The 17020-nt window shown below is 38.6% G+C and overlaps 1 protein-coding gene across 2 annotated transcripts in view; it reads right to left on the bottom strand.

The window, feature by feature from the left end:
• Positions 1–4817: 4817 nt before the first annotated feature.
• Positions 4818–17020, bottom strand: part of opcml (opioid binding protein/cell adhesion molecule-like) — a 588589-nt gene continuing 576386 nt past the window's right edge. For both annotated transcript variants that reach the window (XM_088939313.1, XM_088939311.1), the window contains 4 exons: positions 15121–15255; positions 13308–13428; positions 11434–11585; positions 4818–9353 (listed from right to left, as the gene is read on the bottom strand). In XM_088939313.1, coding sequence (XP_088795439.1) covers positions 9253–9353; positions 11434–11585; positions 13308–13428; positions 15121–15255 — 509 coding nt within the window. In that variant the 3' untranslated portion in view covers positions 4818–9252. The remainder of the gene's footprint in view (positions 9354–11433; positions 11586–13307; positions 13429–15120; positions 15256–17020) is intronic.

The following is a 17020-nucleotide window of genomic DNA, read 5'->3' as shown; positions in this document are numbered from 1 at the left end:
TCAATCATTTAAGGAATTAGGGATTAAAATCCTCAGTGAAATGAAATCTTTTATTATCATTGTACTCTTGAAAATTAAATATATATATATTCTTAAAAAATATAATGTATTTTTATTATTTGTTTGTATTTTAAAAGCCAAATATTCAAGTGGTCTTAAACACAATCTCACCCGTTACACCCCTACCAAAAATTGCTGCCAAAAATTACTAGCATAGATGAAAGCTTCGATTTTAAAACAATGTGTTTTTCATTATTTTTATGTTAAAAAGCTTTATGTTTAAAGCTGATCTATTTTTTATTTGATTGTACCCACGTTGAATTTAAAACAACAAGCTAGATTGAGCTCAATCCTCCGCCTGGGGGACACAATAAAATATTTATTTGTTCAAAGTTAATTTGTGCTCAGTAAGGGTAATTATACAATCAATATGTAAGGTGCCATGGATAAATGCTTTCAATTGCCATTCAGGGAGTAAATAGGAAATTATATGTACAGATCTTAATTGGGATTATTATAAAGAAATAGACTAGGCTTTTTAGTCACTGGATGTCTATTACAATTATGTTATAGAAATAAAAAAATATCTTACCACCGCCTAAAACTAGAAGCACAGAAAGCAAGAGAGATGTACTGTGAGTGTTTTGGGTTGTATTGTAGGACCCAAAGTGTTGTGAATCATTCAGCTGAACACCTGTTGCTTTGAATCTGTTAATTACTCTTCTCTCCCTGATTGAGCACCTGTGCAGGCTGAGCTTTTAGAGTTCAGAAGTTCATGCTGTTCAGCTCAGTTTGTCTTGGGTATCAGCACATCAACCCTTACCTCACTGGCAGTGATTAACCACGCGTCGCCTTCAGAGAAGCTCGTGTTTACAGAGGGAAGCTGCTATGTGGATGAAAAGACAGGAAAAAGGAAGTTTGGCTTTTTGAAGATGACAGAAAGGGTAAGTAACTACTGTACATGTTGCCATGTTTTTTTCAGTTAATTTAAAATTAATAATAATTATAATAATAGTTATTTTTACAGAGTAATACGCATTTAAGGATGCAGCAGAAATAAGAGATTCCATGATGGCTTTAAGCTGCAGATGTCTTCACTGCCATGTACAGTGACCTTAAGCAGAGGTCAGAGTGTCCTAGCCGTGGTCTTTGTGAAGTACAGTAATAAGACTGCCAGTTAGGCTTTTTGCATTGTTTCAGTCGAAGTAATCTATTGATATTTGTAGGTAAATGCAACCGGAAAACCCTGTTTTAAATTATAATGGGCAAATAACTGCGTAGCGCCACCATTACAAAAAGTACAGTATATATTGTTTTCAATGCCTTAAAGGGATAAGTTGTCTTCGTTTTAGGGACCTGGGAAAGATTTTTATGCTGCTGTTTTTGAAGATACGCTAGCATCTAAAAAAAAATGAAATGTTTTGGACATGTCATGATTCTGAGCAGAACATTTCATGTGCAAAACTGGTTATAAGAGGATTTAAATGAAAGTTACATTTTAATCACAATTTAAATTACCTATATACACATACTGTTCCTACAGTATATACTGTATACTGTATGTGTGGTATATTACACAGAGATAAACTGCACCAATAGAATATTTGCTTTTGCTTTGGTAAACTGCCAAAAGCACGTCCATCATATCCATTGACATGACTAAACATTGGAAGTGAAGCAAAATTGCCTGGGTATATCCAGTAGCTTTGCCTTCTGAGGATATGTCTCTCTTCAAGCTGAGTGACTGCCTGTTAACCTTACATGCAGTACAGTAGCTAACCAATAGGGCTGAAAGAGTCCCTGGGGAGCTGGTTCCCATGTCTCTTGGAGGATACGTTTGGTCTACTTTCCCAGTCAGTCAATGTGTCTTTCCTGAAATGCTTTCTTCTTAACTGCATTTTAAGTGTGGCATCCAATGGTATTTTAAACTCCTGCCCTCATCCCTGCAGCTTTTCTCCCTTGATGAATTCAAATGGGAGCTTGCTGAAACTAAGACCTGAAGGACGAAGGTACCCAACAGCTGGGATATTATGAGAGATTTGCATAATATGTGCGTCTCTAGTCATTTTCCACCTGATCATCAACTTGTACTGATTAGCTACAAGCCCTAGATGCTGGAAAAGGTGAAACGCTGCCTGTGTGCCAGCCAAGTCTTTTACAAAATGCTGAGCACTGGTGGGCCATATCATTGCCGAATATCTAGATTACACATCTCCCTTCTTTGACAGCTCAGCCTGTATGCAGCCCCAGATTCCAGCTGGAATCTAAGGATCTAAAGGGAACAATTGCAATAGAAGCGTTTCTTCTGTGTGCTGCCTCAGAACATTACCTTAAGCGTAATTGCTGAAATGCATGAACTTGTTGCCACTTAGCGGGCTCCATGAGAGCCGGGGATCATATTGATTTTACTGTAGGGCTGCGTTCCGGAGCCGCGTCTCTCTCACCTTGTCACCCACGTCGGCGCACCTCTTCGCCTCGGACAGCCCACAAAGGGGTGGGCTCCGAATTGAGGTGTGTGCAGGCAGGCGGGAGAGAAAACCCGACTGACGCGATGGTACAATGCGGCAAGTCTCCTACAGAGGGGGGAACAATTCTCGACAGAGAAGAGCATGAGAACGGCAGTGGTCGAGCAGCTGGTCATTCAAAACGGATTACGGGTATAAAGAGTGTCTAGATGAATAAGCTGGCTTCTAAACTCCACTGTGAATGGAGAGTTGATTCCATTTACTTTGTGAACTTAGGTGCTCTTTAACCTTCCAGACTACTGTACTGTACCTTAAGAATCCAGCTGAGGAGTCAGTCAAGACACTCAAATGAGGCGGTACAGGCGCGGAGTAAGGGTGCAGTTCTAAGGCCTGGGCATCATCGGTTTGGGCCTGGTCAATGTCTCTGATTCCCAGGTGTGTGCTGGCCAGGGTCATTCTGACGTTAAGTGAAAATGGCACCTCCTGTCACTTGTCTGGCATCTGTGGGCTGACAGTGATTCAACGAGGGACGTGCCGCTCCTCTAATCAGTGCTAACGTCCCTCTAAGACCCAGAGGCACGTGAACTGTGTAAGAAATGAGTCACTTTAACAGATGGGTATTTCAGCGGGGCTTGTCTGCAGGTCCACATTCCCAAAGTTGGATTCATTTGTAAAAAAAAAAGAATGTCGTACCTTAGCAGTTTCAATTTCAATTTGTACAGCTCTTATACGCCTTGACCTATTTAATTAGTTTTAATTATTGGACAAGAAAATTTTAGTTCTTCCATCCAGGCCTGACAATGCTGTGTAGCTAATGTACCTCAAATCAAGTGCGTAGCTTATATCTTCTGTAAATGGCTTGCCAAAAAAAATGTTCATTTGATTCCAGTTAAGCCCTCAATTAACTCGTCTAATTACAGGCTCAATTTGGGAAGAAACACACAACTTTTCCTGCAGCTGGGCTGATACCCCTGCTTACTGTACATGTCTTAACAGCAATGAGCTTCTTTCTGGCTCAATTATAAATTTTCCCTTTTAATCGTTCTGAGATAAAAACAATTCAGTCTACACCCAAATCCCAGATTTTGAGTAAAAGTGAACAGTATAATAGTCCATCCTTTAAACATTTTACTCATTGCAAGTACTTATTTAAAAGTGACATTTTCATAACATTTTGCATCTAGAAAGAAATGCATACAATTGAAACTTTTTTTCAACGATGAATCTATTTGTGCCATGAACATGTCATTTTATACACGTCTCTGCCTTTGATGAAAGCCAGTGAACAGTCACACAATATATGTTTTCGAGTTCTGTACTTTTTTTCTTTGTTCTTTATGTTTTCTCTTGTAACCAGCGGGTGTATTTCTGCAGTGGTGAGAGTCCTTACATGGAAAAAGGTAAGATAGAGCAGTTTTGGTCTGTGATTCAGAAAGCTTAGGATGTAAAATCTAGGAGCTACAGTATATTATGAAAGAACATATCCTTTAAGCAACATATATTTATTGTTAAAAGCTACAGGAGTTTAAAAATTGTAATATTAGAATCCAATTGAGAGAAATTAGAGTAATTTCCCTTAACTTTAAGTATATAGCATGAAGTAATCTAGTGAAATGGCCTGTCCATGATATAATTTCTATAAATGTCTGAATAATGCATGAATGGGCTTTTCACAAAGTGTACAGTATGTGCAACCAGGTAGCAAAGGCTTTTGTTAAAATTTTAATTCACGCTGGAACTTGGAAAGTCAGAGGTCCAATAATAAGAGCATGTGGTGAACAACCAGATTGTCCAGACATTTGTTGCAAGATGCAAGTGAATATTTATACCTGGGTCCTAAATTACAAGTGCTTTAACATGACCAGGTGTAGCTGGACAAATTTAAAAGCTTCTATTCAATGGTTCCAAATTGGACCTCTGTCCTGCAGAGTGAAGAAATTGAATGGGAGCTCTTCAGCACAGTGGTCTACTGTATATTTGTCATTGGAATCTGAGCAAATACAGTATGCTGATGTCATTAACATTTAACTAAATTTCAATACTTTTTTTTCCTCGTCAAGCTTGCATTTCTTATATACTGGTTCATGTCAAATTTAGGATGTGTACCTTTCTGCAGATTTTGATTTATTCATTGTATAAATTATTGAAAATATTTTGTTGTTCTGTATGTGATGTGTTTGAATACTTAAATGTGTCTTTACATTTTCATTTGGTATTCTTCAGATTTTTTTGATGTTTGTGCAAATAAAAATAACCTGAAAATAACTTTCTGTATGGATTGTCATCTGAATCCACTGACCAGAATGCCTCGCATGAAATCATCTGTGTAATAAGAAAGTCAGTAGCATTTAAAAAAGTTCATTAAACTTTATTACACTGCACAGTTACAACCATCTCTTACTCATTCTCAAATAGAAAAGATACAACTATGCCATAACATGCACAAAATTAAGTTAGTATGTTCATTTTTGGCATTTGCCAAGAAGAGTCATGAAACATTTACAATTTATTTAAATACTCTACACAGCCTTACCAGAACAAAATACTGTATGAAATATTGTATATATATATATTTTTTATAATCCATTTGTAATGCATGTATCATTGAGAATGAATGTAGTCTGTTCTGAAACAAGGCATTTCTTAAGGAGAATGATATGTTCTCTTTCTCTTTTATAGAGTCTTCTGGACAAACACCCTTTCATCAAAGTCCTTTAACAGGGCACGAACGGACACCCACACAGTTGTCATTTAGATAAGAGCAGCTTTTGTTGAGCTGTGACCAACATCATGTCAGAGCTATAGGCAAAGGGACTAGACAGAATTCCGTGAGAGTGATGGAGAGTAATACTGTATGTGTGATTTACGTGCTGTAGATGATAGGGGTTTTACTTCATTCTGTGTTATAACCCAAAAGAATTAACCAATGTCAGTTCAAGAGGCTTGTTTTTTACAGAAACCATACATAACAGTGGTCATTTTTCTTTTTACAGCTTTGATAACGTTATGACTTTTTGGAACCATTTCTCATACCTGAATGGTCTGAGACAAAAGCAAAGTTTATGGAGACATTATTCACATTGGTGTGTGAGCAAAACAGGATGATGGAACTCCACAAGATATTTCTGGGTTTGAGGACCTAACCATACATATACCGGAACTTTTCCAAAACAAGAAATAGAGCCTTCATAATAGAGTTAGAATTCACAACATGACAAAGATGCATAATTTTCATACAAAACTTAGTATTCTATCTTAATGCTTATAAGTTTTACCATTGTTGTTGACTTACTCTAGTATACATTGGATCATTACATTGTCTTTCTGTACTACTTCATTTTAAATAAACACATGAAATTAAGGCACACTTAGCTTTGCTAGCATGATAAAGAATGTTGTATAATTTTTATAACATGGCTCCGTTGTTCATTACTGAAACTCTTGATCTAGATCTCAATACTAAATACATAATAGAACTGATGGAATAACCATAAAAATGTTTCTTAAAAAGTAAATGTACAGTACAAACTGTATAACATGCAGATTACACATCACAGATGTGTTGTCTAAGTCAGTTAGACAAGCCTGTCAGTTGCAATGCAACCTAAAGGATTTATTTCAACTATGCACGTACAGTTTTTATTCTTTGTGCCCAATAATAGTTAATCATGCTCCGCAACAAAAGAAAGTCATAACTCACAACGCTGGTCTGGTTGTAGGTGAATTGTGACCAGCAAGGAGCAAACCTCGTACTGTATCTTTGCAGTCTGGCCATTAGGACTTGTTGTATATTAAAATAAATCTGTTTTTCTCACGTGCTTGATGTCTTTTCAGAACAGCAACTTATTAGTGCTGCTTGGGATTAGGGGGAACGAGTATGTAAGGCTAGTGCCTGTATTAAAAACTCATATACAGTACTATATTAGGTAGAAATTTTTATGTTTCTGAAAAACAAATCTACATACCGTGTTTTTGAGAACCATTCTGCAATATAATAACATTACACACCAAGAGCAGTGAGTCTAACTGCAAAGGTAAAAAATTAGTTATGATCTAGCAAATTCAGTAAGTCAAAAGGTCCTGCTTTGTATTCCAAATAAACACTCTCCCTCACTATCTAACCACCCCCCTTACTTCCAGGTTGGAATGAGTGGTAAACAAAATGTTTGAGAGGTATTGTTCTCTGTAGCATGCTAGTAAAGTCAAGCATTCCTTTAAGGGACTTTCAGCCACAAGAGTCTAAGCAAAAACAAATGTGGCTTCAGTAGCCAAATTCACAAATGTAGAATTTCATGACTTGATTCAAGTTGGCTGTGCAAGTACAGTATGGGAAGGTCTTGCCTGCTAGCATCGATAGGGATCGATGTTATAGCTGCTGTGGTCAGTGACATCTTACAGCAAGTGCAATCAAATATTGGATCTTGCGTGTCCGATACAGAATTTACTGTATGTTTAACATCCAAATTAATTCAATCTTTAAAACGGGTTGTATCAAAGATTTACACTAGAGTGGATAGGAAGATCTATTGTTTGACTAATGCTGACATACTGTCTTGACATAATGTCATGAAATGTTTTTTATATTGAATTTCAGAAAAGCAAGTTTTTTAAAATGTTTTTATCGCCCAAGGCCTTACCAAAACGGAGTCGACAACTGCTAACTTTGGGCCAATAGCTCTTGACACTTTTGAAGCATTAGCTTTTCCTGCTCAATGGAGTAGGATCTTTTCAGACGCATCCTTGGCCCAGTTGCCCTGTGCATTAGTCTTTGCTACAGTTGCCAGTGCTTACGGAGGGCAATGCGCTCCCAAGATATGAAGCCTAATTCCAGTCTTCACGCTCCATAAAACGGCCTTGTCTCTTCTTTTGTGTTTGTTTGAGTGCTGCTCATGGCTTTTATCAGTGCTTTCTGGAAGGAACCCAAATTCATCAGAAAGGTGTTGATTTTTATTCTAGTAAGGCTTTGTAAGGGCGATCAGCTGTACCAGTGAATGATTTTGATTAATTTTATATAAATAAGGATATTAAAGGTGCAGTCTCTCATTATATGTACAGAATGGCAGCAGATACCATAGAATTATTCCAAAGAGAGCTTACTGTCGAGCAACAGATGCCCCCTTTACAATACCGTTTGGCTGTGTGGCACTGGCGTCCGTTGTGAAACTGGGAGGTGGTGAAGTTTTGTGTGTCATGAGATAACCCCCCCGGACACAGTTCAAGCTGAGCTCAGTGACTGCTCGTAAAAGGAGACTTGTGGACTAAAATGCTAATGGCAGAAACTGCTGAAATTAAATACAAAGACACTGCACCTTCATCTTAATTTTCCATTTACTGTATATACAAAATATTAACACACAATAAGCTACCATTAGACTTTACATTACATTCCAGACATTTTTTTGTAATTTATTTCCATTTTTCGTTCTTACAATATTATTCAGACTATTAAGAGTGAGCACCCTAACAGAATACAATAAGTACCCACTTAATTTGCAGTTACTGTAGGAATGGAATTGTGGGTATGAAGGGCAAACACTGACGAATACTTATTTTTTGCCTTTATATGAATAAAAAAAACACTTAAAACCACATATTATATCCATGTAGTACTGCCCATGTCAAAGCACTTCCTTAATGTGATCTGCTGTACATTACAGTTAAACTTTGTGCTCACACTAAAACAAGTTACCAGCACAAGCACAACCATTTCTGCCACATTCTGCGTTCATTCACTATTCGGCTTTCTAATTTTTTTTTTCGATTTTCTTTTCACCAGCTTCCAAATTATGATCATATATTACCTCGATTAAAAGAAAAGGAGATCAAGAGCCTAGAAGCAAACCACAGCCCTGCAAGTTGGGTAACACCTTGCTTGTGACCTCTGTAACTCTCACATACTGTATCTTCTGCTTCAACCTGTATTCGATAAGAGAAGCGCAGCCTTTGTCTGGAACACCTCTATCAGCAAGTAAACTTAGCAGAGCTGACAAATGACTTTAGACAAAAGCAGTTTAAAATAACTTCTCCCATGATAACACTTTTAAGTTATGGATGGATACATTATATAGTGCATTATTATTTTATTGTATATTGTTGCATTTAATTCTGAATGGTATTTGACACTGCTATTCATTTTAGAACGTTTTTTTTAATGAATTGTCACAGGTTATGCATGGAATTGTTAGGCATTGATATCAGGATCATGTTAATGTTTTGCTACATACAACCGGCAAAGAAAACGTTTCAAATGATGAAAATGAAGCGGATTTCATTATATGTAAGGTGTTTTTTGTTGATTATTTTATTAGGCTTTTGTGTGTTTTGATACAGTTGGTGTACAAGTTTCAGATGGGTTAAACAGATGTTTCCGCTCTAGTACTCACCCTTTTTATTATTTAAATTTGGATTATATTTACTTTATTTTACAGAGAGAAAACAGGACAGGACACATTGCTGATCTGAATAAAACTGCAATATTAAGCAAAACCATTTGACAAAATAATGAACATGAGGCTCAAGATTTGTTTCGTTTTGCATTTCTGTTTTCCTTAAAAAATTAGATTGGAGAGCCACACATTCTATAGTTATGCCTAAAGTCGGTAACCCCTCCCACCACCCCTCAAAAAAATAAAAGAAACACTGAACCAAAACACTGCCAATTATACTGTGGGGCTGAATACTAAAAAAATTGCAAAACATCTCTTTTTGGTGGGTTTCCACTGCTCGTTTGGAACTAAAAGTCTGTCGTACTGTAATGCTGAAGAGGCTGGATACTGTCACTGCTGCATCAAAACTTGAGAAAGTACTGCAAAATGATAGTCAAGAGTAGGCTGAGCAAGTTGTGTGGAGAAAGTGCTGCGCTGTTCACATCATGAACTGCTCCTGGTCCTGCAGGTGTTGAAGAAAAAGAAAAGCAATTAACCTCTGAGCTATGAAATGAGAGGAGAACACAGACCACATAAATCTGCTGTATGCTGCACAATCTGTACAGCGCTCCATTTCAGCACCCATTCCTTATTCCTTCACCTCATTCTTACTTCATTGGTGGTTATGTAACCTCCTTCCCTTTCCCCACTCCCAAATAAATCGTTCTTCCTATTTCAGCCAAGAAATGCAGTCGTTTTTACCAGGAAACCTGGCAGTCAGCTCCCATCCACTTCATAGAATTAGTCGAGTGTTCAATCGGATCACCTTGCATTTTCATCCTGTCTGATAGGTCAACACTTTGAGCGTTTCTATCGCGGCCCTGAAAACTTTCTGGAGCTGGCAGTCTTCATGATCTCCCGCCCTCTGCACACCCACATTGTGCTGTCGAAACCTGTTGGTACTGTATGTTTGTTCATTTATCTGCTGCACTTTGCCAGTTGCTCCCATCTTGTTCGGACCCGTTCTCTGGCATATTTAAAACCTGCCAGTGTTTCTCCTCCTCAACATGATTATGTCTCTTGAAAAGCTAGGTGAGAAATCCTTTGTTCACTGTCTTCTCGTTGTGCTTCTCATTGATCAGTCTGCTGTTACAATGCCTTTCTCTCAACACTGAGCTTTTCCAGTGTAAAAGTTTACTTCTCAAAACCAACTTTTTCTTTTTTTTTTCCCCCAGAACAAGAGGCACGGTCAGTGACAGTTTGACGGATGGTCTTTTAGTGGGCAGAGCAAGGCCTTCTGCTTTCAGTTGGTCACTCCGGGGTATTGTAATTGTAACCGTCGGGTGACTCCTTCGCAAATGCCCTTCTGAGGTGCAGGGCTTTATAACCTCATTTTAAGAAAAAAAAAGTACTGTCTGGGCAATTATCCACAAAAAAGGAGCCTGTGTCACGATATTGTTTGCAGGAATGAATGCGCAGGGTTTTTGATTGACTGTTTTAATCACAAGCAGTTAAGTCTGTCAGACTTTTTCAAGGGTTCATTTTTCTACTGAACGGCACCTTGACATGGCTTTGCCACAGTAAACGCTTCAGAATTCTCTGCTATTGTTTCCTTTTGAAGGCAAATTTGAGTCCAAATTGCATTCATTAGTTGCTAAGTTACTGCGTGTCACAAAATCAGTTATTTTATCCCCTTTAGTTGTTTTTTTCATGAGACATGACATGCGGTGAATCATTTTACCCCTCGTGTTTAAAATTATTTGTTTAGTTTGCGTTGGTTTTGTCTTTCTGCTGTGGGCAGGAGCGAGGTGTGGAGCTTAAGCTGGTGCTGCTAAGTTGTCCTCATGTCAAAAAGGACTGCCGCTGTGGGCTTGATAACCTAAAACCTGTATTTCAGCCACGCAGGAGACCCTTTCAGAACTCTTACATTAAAAGGGGACTTTGCGTTCCAGTCAAGAATTGTTTCAGGGCGCTACCCTGCTGCCTCAGTGCGCAGATCTTGGATAGTGGTGATAATGACATTCTGGACCTCCTGCCAGTTTCCTTCTTCGAAGACAGCTGCATCTATTCCAACACATTGCTCAAGGAAGACATTTCTGCCAGCCAATTAGAAAGGAGTTCAGCGCTGAGTCACTTTCTAATACGCGCCTTTCATTAGCAAAATACCGCTCCTTGGGTGAAGGCCAGGCCCACGCGCTTGTCAACTGGAGGGAATTTCAACTCACACTTTTCATTTTTCTTCAGTTCTTAAATCGATGTTCAGAGTTGAAGGTAATTCAGGTTCCTTTCCTGTTTGAGTTTTTTTTTTTTTTACATTTTGTTCAGATGTAAAAAGTGATTGATAGTGTACTGTATGTGGGAAGAGCAGCTCCTTTCAGAAACCGCAACTGAAATCGGAGCTGCAACTGTAACGGTTCCCCCTGGTACCAGTGAGCTCGACTATGACGCGAGCCTGGGTCTTCAACCATGGGAGCATTCAGTGCTACTCCGACTCCAAGAGGGTGACATTACTATCTCTAACAGGCTTAAGTACCAACAAGCCCTGTAACATCTGTCCTGTTTTAAAATACATGTATAAGTTGCGTACAGTACAATACTCTTACCATACAAAATGATGCTTGCATTTGTGATTCCCATCATGTTCATTGCCACGCAGGTGTAGTTTCCGTAGTCTTCTTCAGACACGTTGAAGAAAATTAGCATGGATTGTCTGCCCTTGTTCTCAATTTTAACCCCGTTCAGTCCGTTGGAGAGCCTGGAATAACGACACACCGTTGTAACGCCAAGGCAGTTCAGAACCAGCACTTTTTAAACACAGTAGGTTTCGGCAGGCGTGCGGTCCTTTCCGGTCATCTCGGCAAAACCCAGACAGAAATGGTTTATAGAATGAGGGGGGAGTGGCGTCAGTGTGCGAGTTGCACTGGGAAGAGCAGAGGTTAATTCCACACCGAAAAGCAGGTAGACAGCGTATGATGCTTTGGCAGCAGAAACTTTCTCTGGCGCGTGGAGGTGAACGGGGAAGACTGAACAGGTGGGAAAACACGGGGAGAGATGAGAATGGGAGGGGAGGGGGACCGGTGAAAATAAGGGGATAGAGATGGGATTCCCAGAGGCAAATTCAAGATTTCCATTTCTTTATTCCCCTCATCACCTACACCCTCAGGCCTTCTCACTGCTTTTTCTACCTTCGACTGGAATTTGAAATTGAAGAATGTTCCACTGGTGAAACATTGTTTTGCTTACTTTTCGCTGCTGCCGTATATTAACCTCTGCCTGTCCGAACTGAAACAGCATTCATGTCAGACGCCGGGGGCATGTTGGAAAAGACAATGTAAGAAAATACTAAACATGTATACTTGGAATTTCTTCACTGAGGATAAAAACAACTAGGGAATGAATAATTAAAAACAGTATGTGGAAGGGATGGTTGGTCTCAGTGCTTTACATTTTGGATTATTTGAATTAAATCTAATTATGTGTGATGACTGGAATTGATTAAATGTTGAGTATGCCCTGAAGTAAACCTTTTTTAATGTGTGAACATCTGTGGTGTATTTTATACTCTTTGCATTTCAAGAACTTTGCAGGTTAAGTGAGATATCTGGTGCAGGTTTTGTGCTCAGTGTTTATTTCCTTAACTTTGTTGGTCTTCATACTTCATCACAGCTTATTTTTGCTGTGTTATGTGTGAATTTTTGTTTTGCACCTGAAGGTGTTTTGACACACTTGTGGAAAATGAATTGGGTAATCTATTGTCTAATTGAGCTACTTTGGACATATGAAGATGCTCGTGGGGAAAGAGCGGAAATATTTTTTATGGAAATATGCACCTGTATTCTTTTTCTAATTGCAGTGCAGTACAAGGAGAAAATTCTTGTGCTTCTAACGTGTGAAAATGTAATTGGAATGGCTGTTTGCTCATGCTTTTTATATGGAAAGGGCAATTTTTCAAATTGGATTTTGGATGTTTCCTACAATTTAATGTTATCGATTGCTAAGCCTAGAATGAAGGTGGATTTTTATTGTATATAAACTCAGTGGTCTATCAAACCAGCTATTTGCAACTTTTATTATTTTCCTTGATAATTGCAGTGCTATTCATAAAGGTTTAATTTCCGAATATTTAAAATACCATTACTTAGTTTTTATGCGTAACCCACTTTTTTTAGCTGATGGATACAATTCAAATGCTAATACCTGTAAATGGCCACTTTCTGCCTTCCAAGACTTATAAACTGTCCTCACAATAAGATCCACTTTACTCTTTCTTTAAGAGATAATGCTTGATTTTTCTTTTCACTGTTTGTGCAGCTATACTGTAAATAAGATGCTGATTGATTTGCTGAACAAAATACATAAGGACATTTAGGGATATTTTTTACAGTCATAATATGATGCAGAAGACTACTGTATGCTGATTTGACAAATGTGCAAATGAGGATAACCAGGCTATACTTCTCTATGACTCTGTACTTGCCTTCGGTCTTCTTTATACCATTCAAAATCAGCCACAGGGACAGCTGAAGCTTCACACTCAAGAACCCCTTTCTGACCCAGAGGGGCTCCTCTGCTTCTGGCATGAAAAATGTAAGGTGGATCTGTAAGACATGTCCAATTCACATAACACACGGTGATGATGATGCTGGTGATAACTACTGCTACTACTGCAGGCAGTGTTACTGCTAGTGCTACTAGTGACCAATAATTACAGTACCCGTGTTAAAGATAAATGAGAATAAAATTGGAGCCTTTAGCAACTACCAGTTAGTTTTGATTATATATTGTACACCTCCAACTTGGAACTGCTGGCTGTGTGCCCTTTACTCATCTAAGTTCACGGCTTCAAGCCCTGCAACCACGCACAGGCGAAAATGGGAAAGGGGCGCATGTCCCTCAACCAGAGCAATGCAAGCCTGCAACGTGCCTGGGAAGACTTGGGGTTCACTGCATCGCTGGGTGCTGAGATACCCCTAGCTGACCAATCCCCCAATCCCCGCCCCAGGCAGTGATCAGCCAATTGTATGCGGCTTGCTGATGCCTGGTTATAGCCACTAGTAACGTCATGCAGGTTCAATCCTAACGTTCAGCCGAGTGTTGATCCAGCGCCTTGGATCCTAGTGTTCAACCTTTACCGGTTCAGCCACTCAGAAGCTGAAAATTGGATTTAACTCCATAGTCATGGGTCATGCTTCATTTATAAGGAGCCTCATGTCAGTCAGCCTAAGACCTTCATGTACAGTAGGCTACACACTATGCTAGACTAGATTTTATTACTGGTACTACAGTAATTTTCAAAAGAGACAGCAGGAATGTTAGAATGTTCTTAAGCCCAGTTCCAATACTGTCCTTAACACCACCTGCCTCTACCTTCAGACGTGCAGTAAAAGACAAACCTCATGGTACTTAGAGTATGTAACTGTTACTGTATGTTGGAACTGTAATTATAAATGAGTATGACAGTTGTAGCATCACATCACCTACTGTATATGCAGGTTTTATTCAGGTGGCATAAGGCCACATTCCAATCAATTTTTAACCGGAACGTGATCTGGATAACTGGGTTGATTATTGGAGTCTGCAAACTTATTTATTCATTGTGTACAGAAATCAGTTCACACAGGCATGCCAGGAATAATATTTGTTTTATGCTGGATGCAGGGGGATGACATACTGTAGGCAAAGTGATTATATAAACAAAGGTACTTAAAGTTTATAAATGAAAATATGCTACTGTACTACTATGCAATTCACTAGTAAGGACTCTTAGTAAGGTTATCATTTTGGATATCAAATTAAAAAAATAGATCGCTGCTCTAGAATCAGTCAAAAGACAATTGACTAGATGCATCCCCAGGCTCAAAGGAATGCCCTACACGGACAGACTAAATGAAGTGAGTCTTCTTTAGGTCTTAAACAGAGAAAACCTTTGAGGGGACCTGATTCACATACAGTATTTGTAATCCACAAAGGCACTGACCAAGTCAACCTGATGGATTCTTTAGATACATTGAAACATGAACCAGAAGCCGCAAATGGAAAAAAATTGAGTTTAATTTAAATCTAAGAGCAAGAAGCACGTCTTTACAGCCGTTTAAAGGCTGTGGAAGTATGGAATACACTATTTTGTCAAAGCCAGTACCCTCACAGCTGGATAACATCCTCAGATCACTTATACTGTATTTGCATGTTATCTCATGTACCTTAATTGTGGTCTGTACAGGATAAAGTATGAATCAAGGCTTACTAAATATCTACAAAAATGCTTGCTGGAGAGATTTTATTTAACTTACAGTTTACTGTCACGCGTACTGTCCTGATGTCTGGAGCTGAAACATCATTGGACGAGCTGCATTCGTATACACCAGACTGGTCTTTGGAAATGTCCGTGATCTCCAGGTATTCTCCCTCATTGACAAATCTCTGGCCTGGAACCAAAAAAGAGGAAAAGATCAGAATCATGCAGAATCGTACACCTCCTCTCACCTTCCTTCAACAAAGAAACGAAGGATTTTACAGATGAATGGCTGGATAAGGTGCTGTGAACTCTGGTGTAAAACTATATTGGAATCAAATTTGAAAAGTCATAGATAATAGATTAAAATAGGCACTCTCAAAATCCCAGTCTTTTTATGAAAAAGTTAACCACATCTCTGTTAAGGATTCCTTTCTCCTTACATACCAAGAAGAGGTGCCCATAGAGAGCCGTTTGAAGACCACGGTAATTTTTGCAGTAATGAGTCTCATAATAGAAAGCAGAAAGGAAAGTTTGAGAGATTTTTAGGTTAAATCAATATTGTGAAAAACGCTCTGACATAAGTTGTAGAAACTAGTTGAAGTTCCTAGTAAATGAAAAGGCATTGTACTCCATTTGCCAACAAAAGCTGATTGAACATTTGTGTATCACCAAATGAAGCATTGCCATAGCAACTCCTTCTTTCCATTGGCTTTTAATGAGGTGGAGGGATATGAACTGAGACAGGCTATAAAAATGAAACAGTGCCCAAGAAATACTAATCCCCTACCTTCAGGCAAAGGGAATATTAAAATTCAGCACAACATGTCATAAAGCTCCTTAAACCTCCTAAACCGACAATAAAGCTGCTTTTTCTTGCTAACCAATGTCATATCTGACCCAGACGGAGTGACGCCTCACAGATGGGACCTTCTAAGCTTGACAGGAAGTTGCGTTTTTTCGTCCCGAGATGACCGACCAGTGTGAGGTGCCAGTTAATGCAAACTCTCCATTATTTTAATCGAGGATTGTCGAACAGCCTGAGTCATCACACTCTAACACACTATCATTATAGTTCTCAAACCGAGCGGTCCTCTCATTGCAGAGCTTGAATTTAAAGAGGTGCACAAGATCTGAAACCTGAACTTGAAGAACAAAAACAAAATATTGGAATTTGAAATCTCAACGGGCTGAATCTAACACGCATCTTAGTGAATTTATCAAGATGTTATCAAAAAACTTTGCACCAGTTGAAAAAAAGGACTTATATGCTGTTGAGTATATTGCTATTCTGGAAAACAATATTTTTAATGAGTAAGAATCTATAGATTCTGGAAGCTTTGGGAATTTGATACAAAATCGAAACACTGACTTCTTTTGCTGTGTTATTTTTTTCATCTTTTACATTGGGAAATGTTACACGGTAGGTATTCAAATGCAGTATGAGTCCCTGCACATGAGAATTAATCACAAATCTGTCATTCTTTGACTTTTTTGCTACAAGACATCGCATGTTTGGTCATGATGTCCAAAACAAAAACGATGGAGAAGGACATGATCTTCCATGCCCAAGATGAACTTATTTGCATAGCATGAAAAAACAAACGCAAGTGAAAAAGTAGTCTGCTAACTAAAGAGCAAACACTACCAAAGTGAAAGGTTTCCCATGATATAAAATAAACTAAAATCTATGCATTCTCATGCACTGTACCTGTGTATTTCATCTTCATTATATCCATAGTATAAAATGCAATAGTTGTTACTTTGTTCTTTTTTAAATTTCATTGAGGGCTGCACAGGTTGGATCCTGGATGAACAGTATTTAGATTGGGACACCTTCTGTTTTGTACTGTAGGTTATCTCCAGGTCTGAGTGTGTTTTTTTATGGGTGCTATGGTTCCCTGCCACCTTTCAAAGATATGCTAGTTAGTTCTCTTAATTAATTGGTGACTATAAAT

This window comes from Atractosteus spatula, chromosome 22 (genome assembly GCF_055471065.1).
Source record: "Atractosteus spatula isolate fAtrSpa1 chromosome 22, fAtrSpa1.hap1, whole genome shotgun sequence".
In the NCBI taxonomy this organism is placed as follows: Eukaryota; Metazoa; Chordata; class Actinopteri; order Semionotiformes; family Lepisosteidae; genus Atractosteus; species Atractosteus spatula.
The sequence above is the reverse complement of the archived record's forward strand: the minus strand, read 5'-3'. Positions and strand labels throughout refer to the sequence as shown.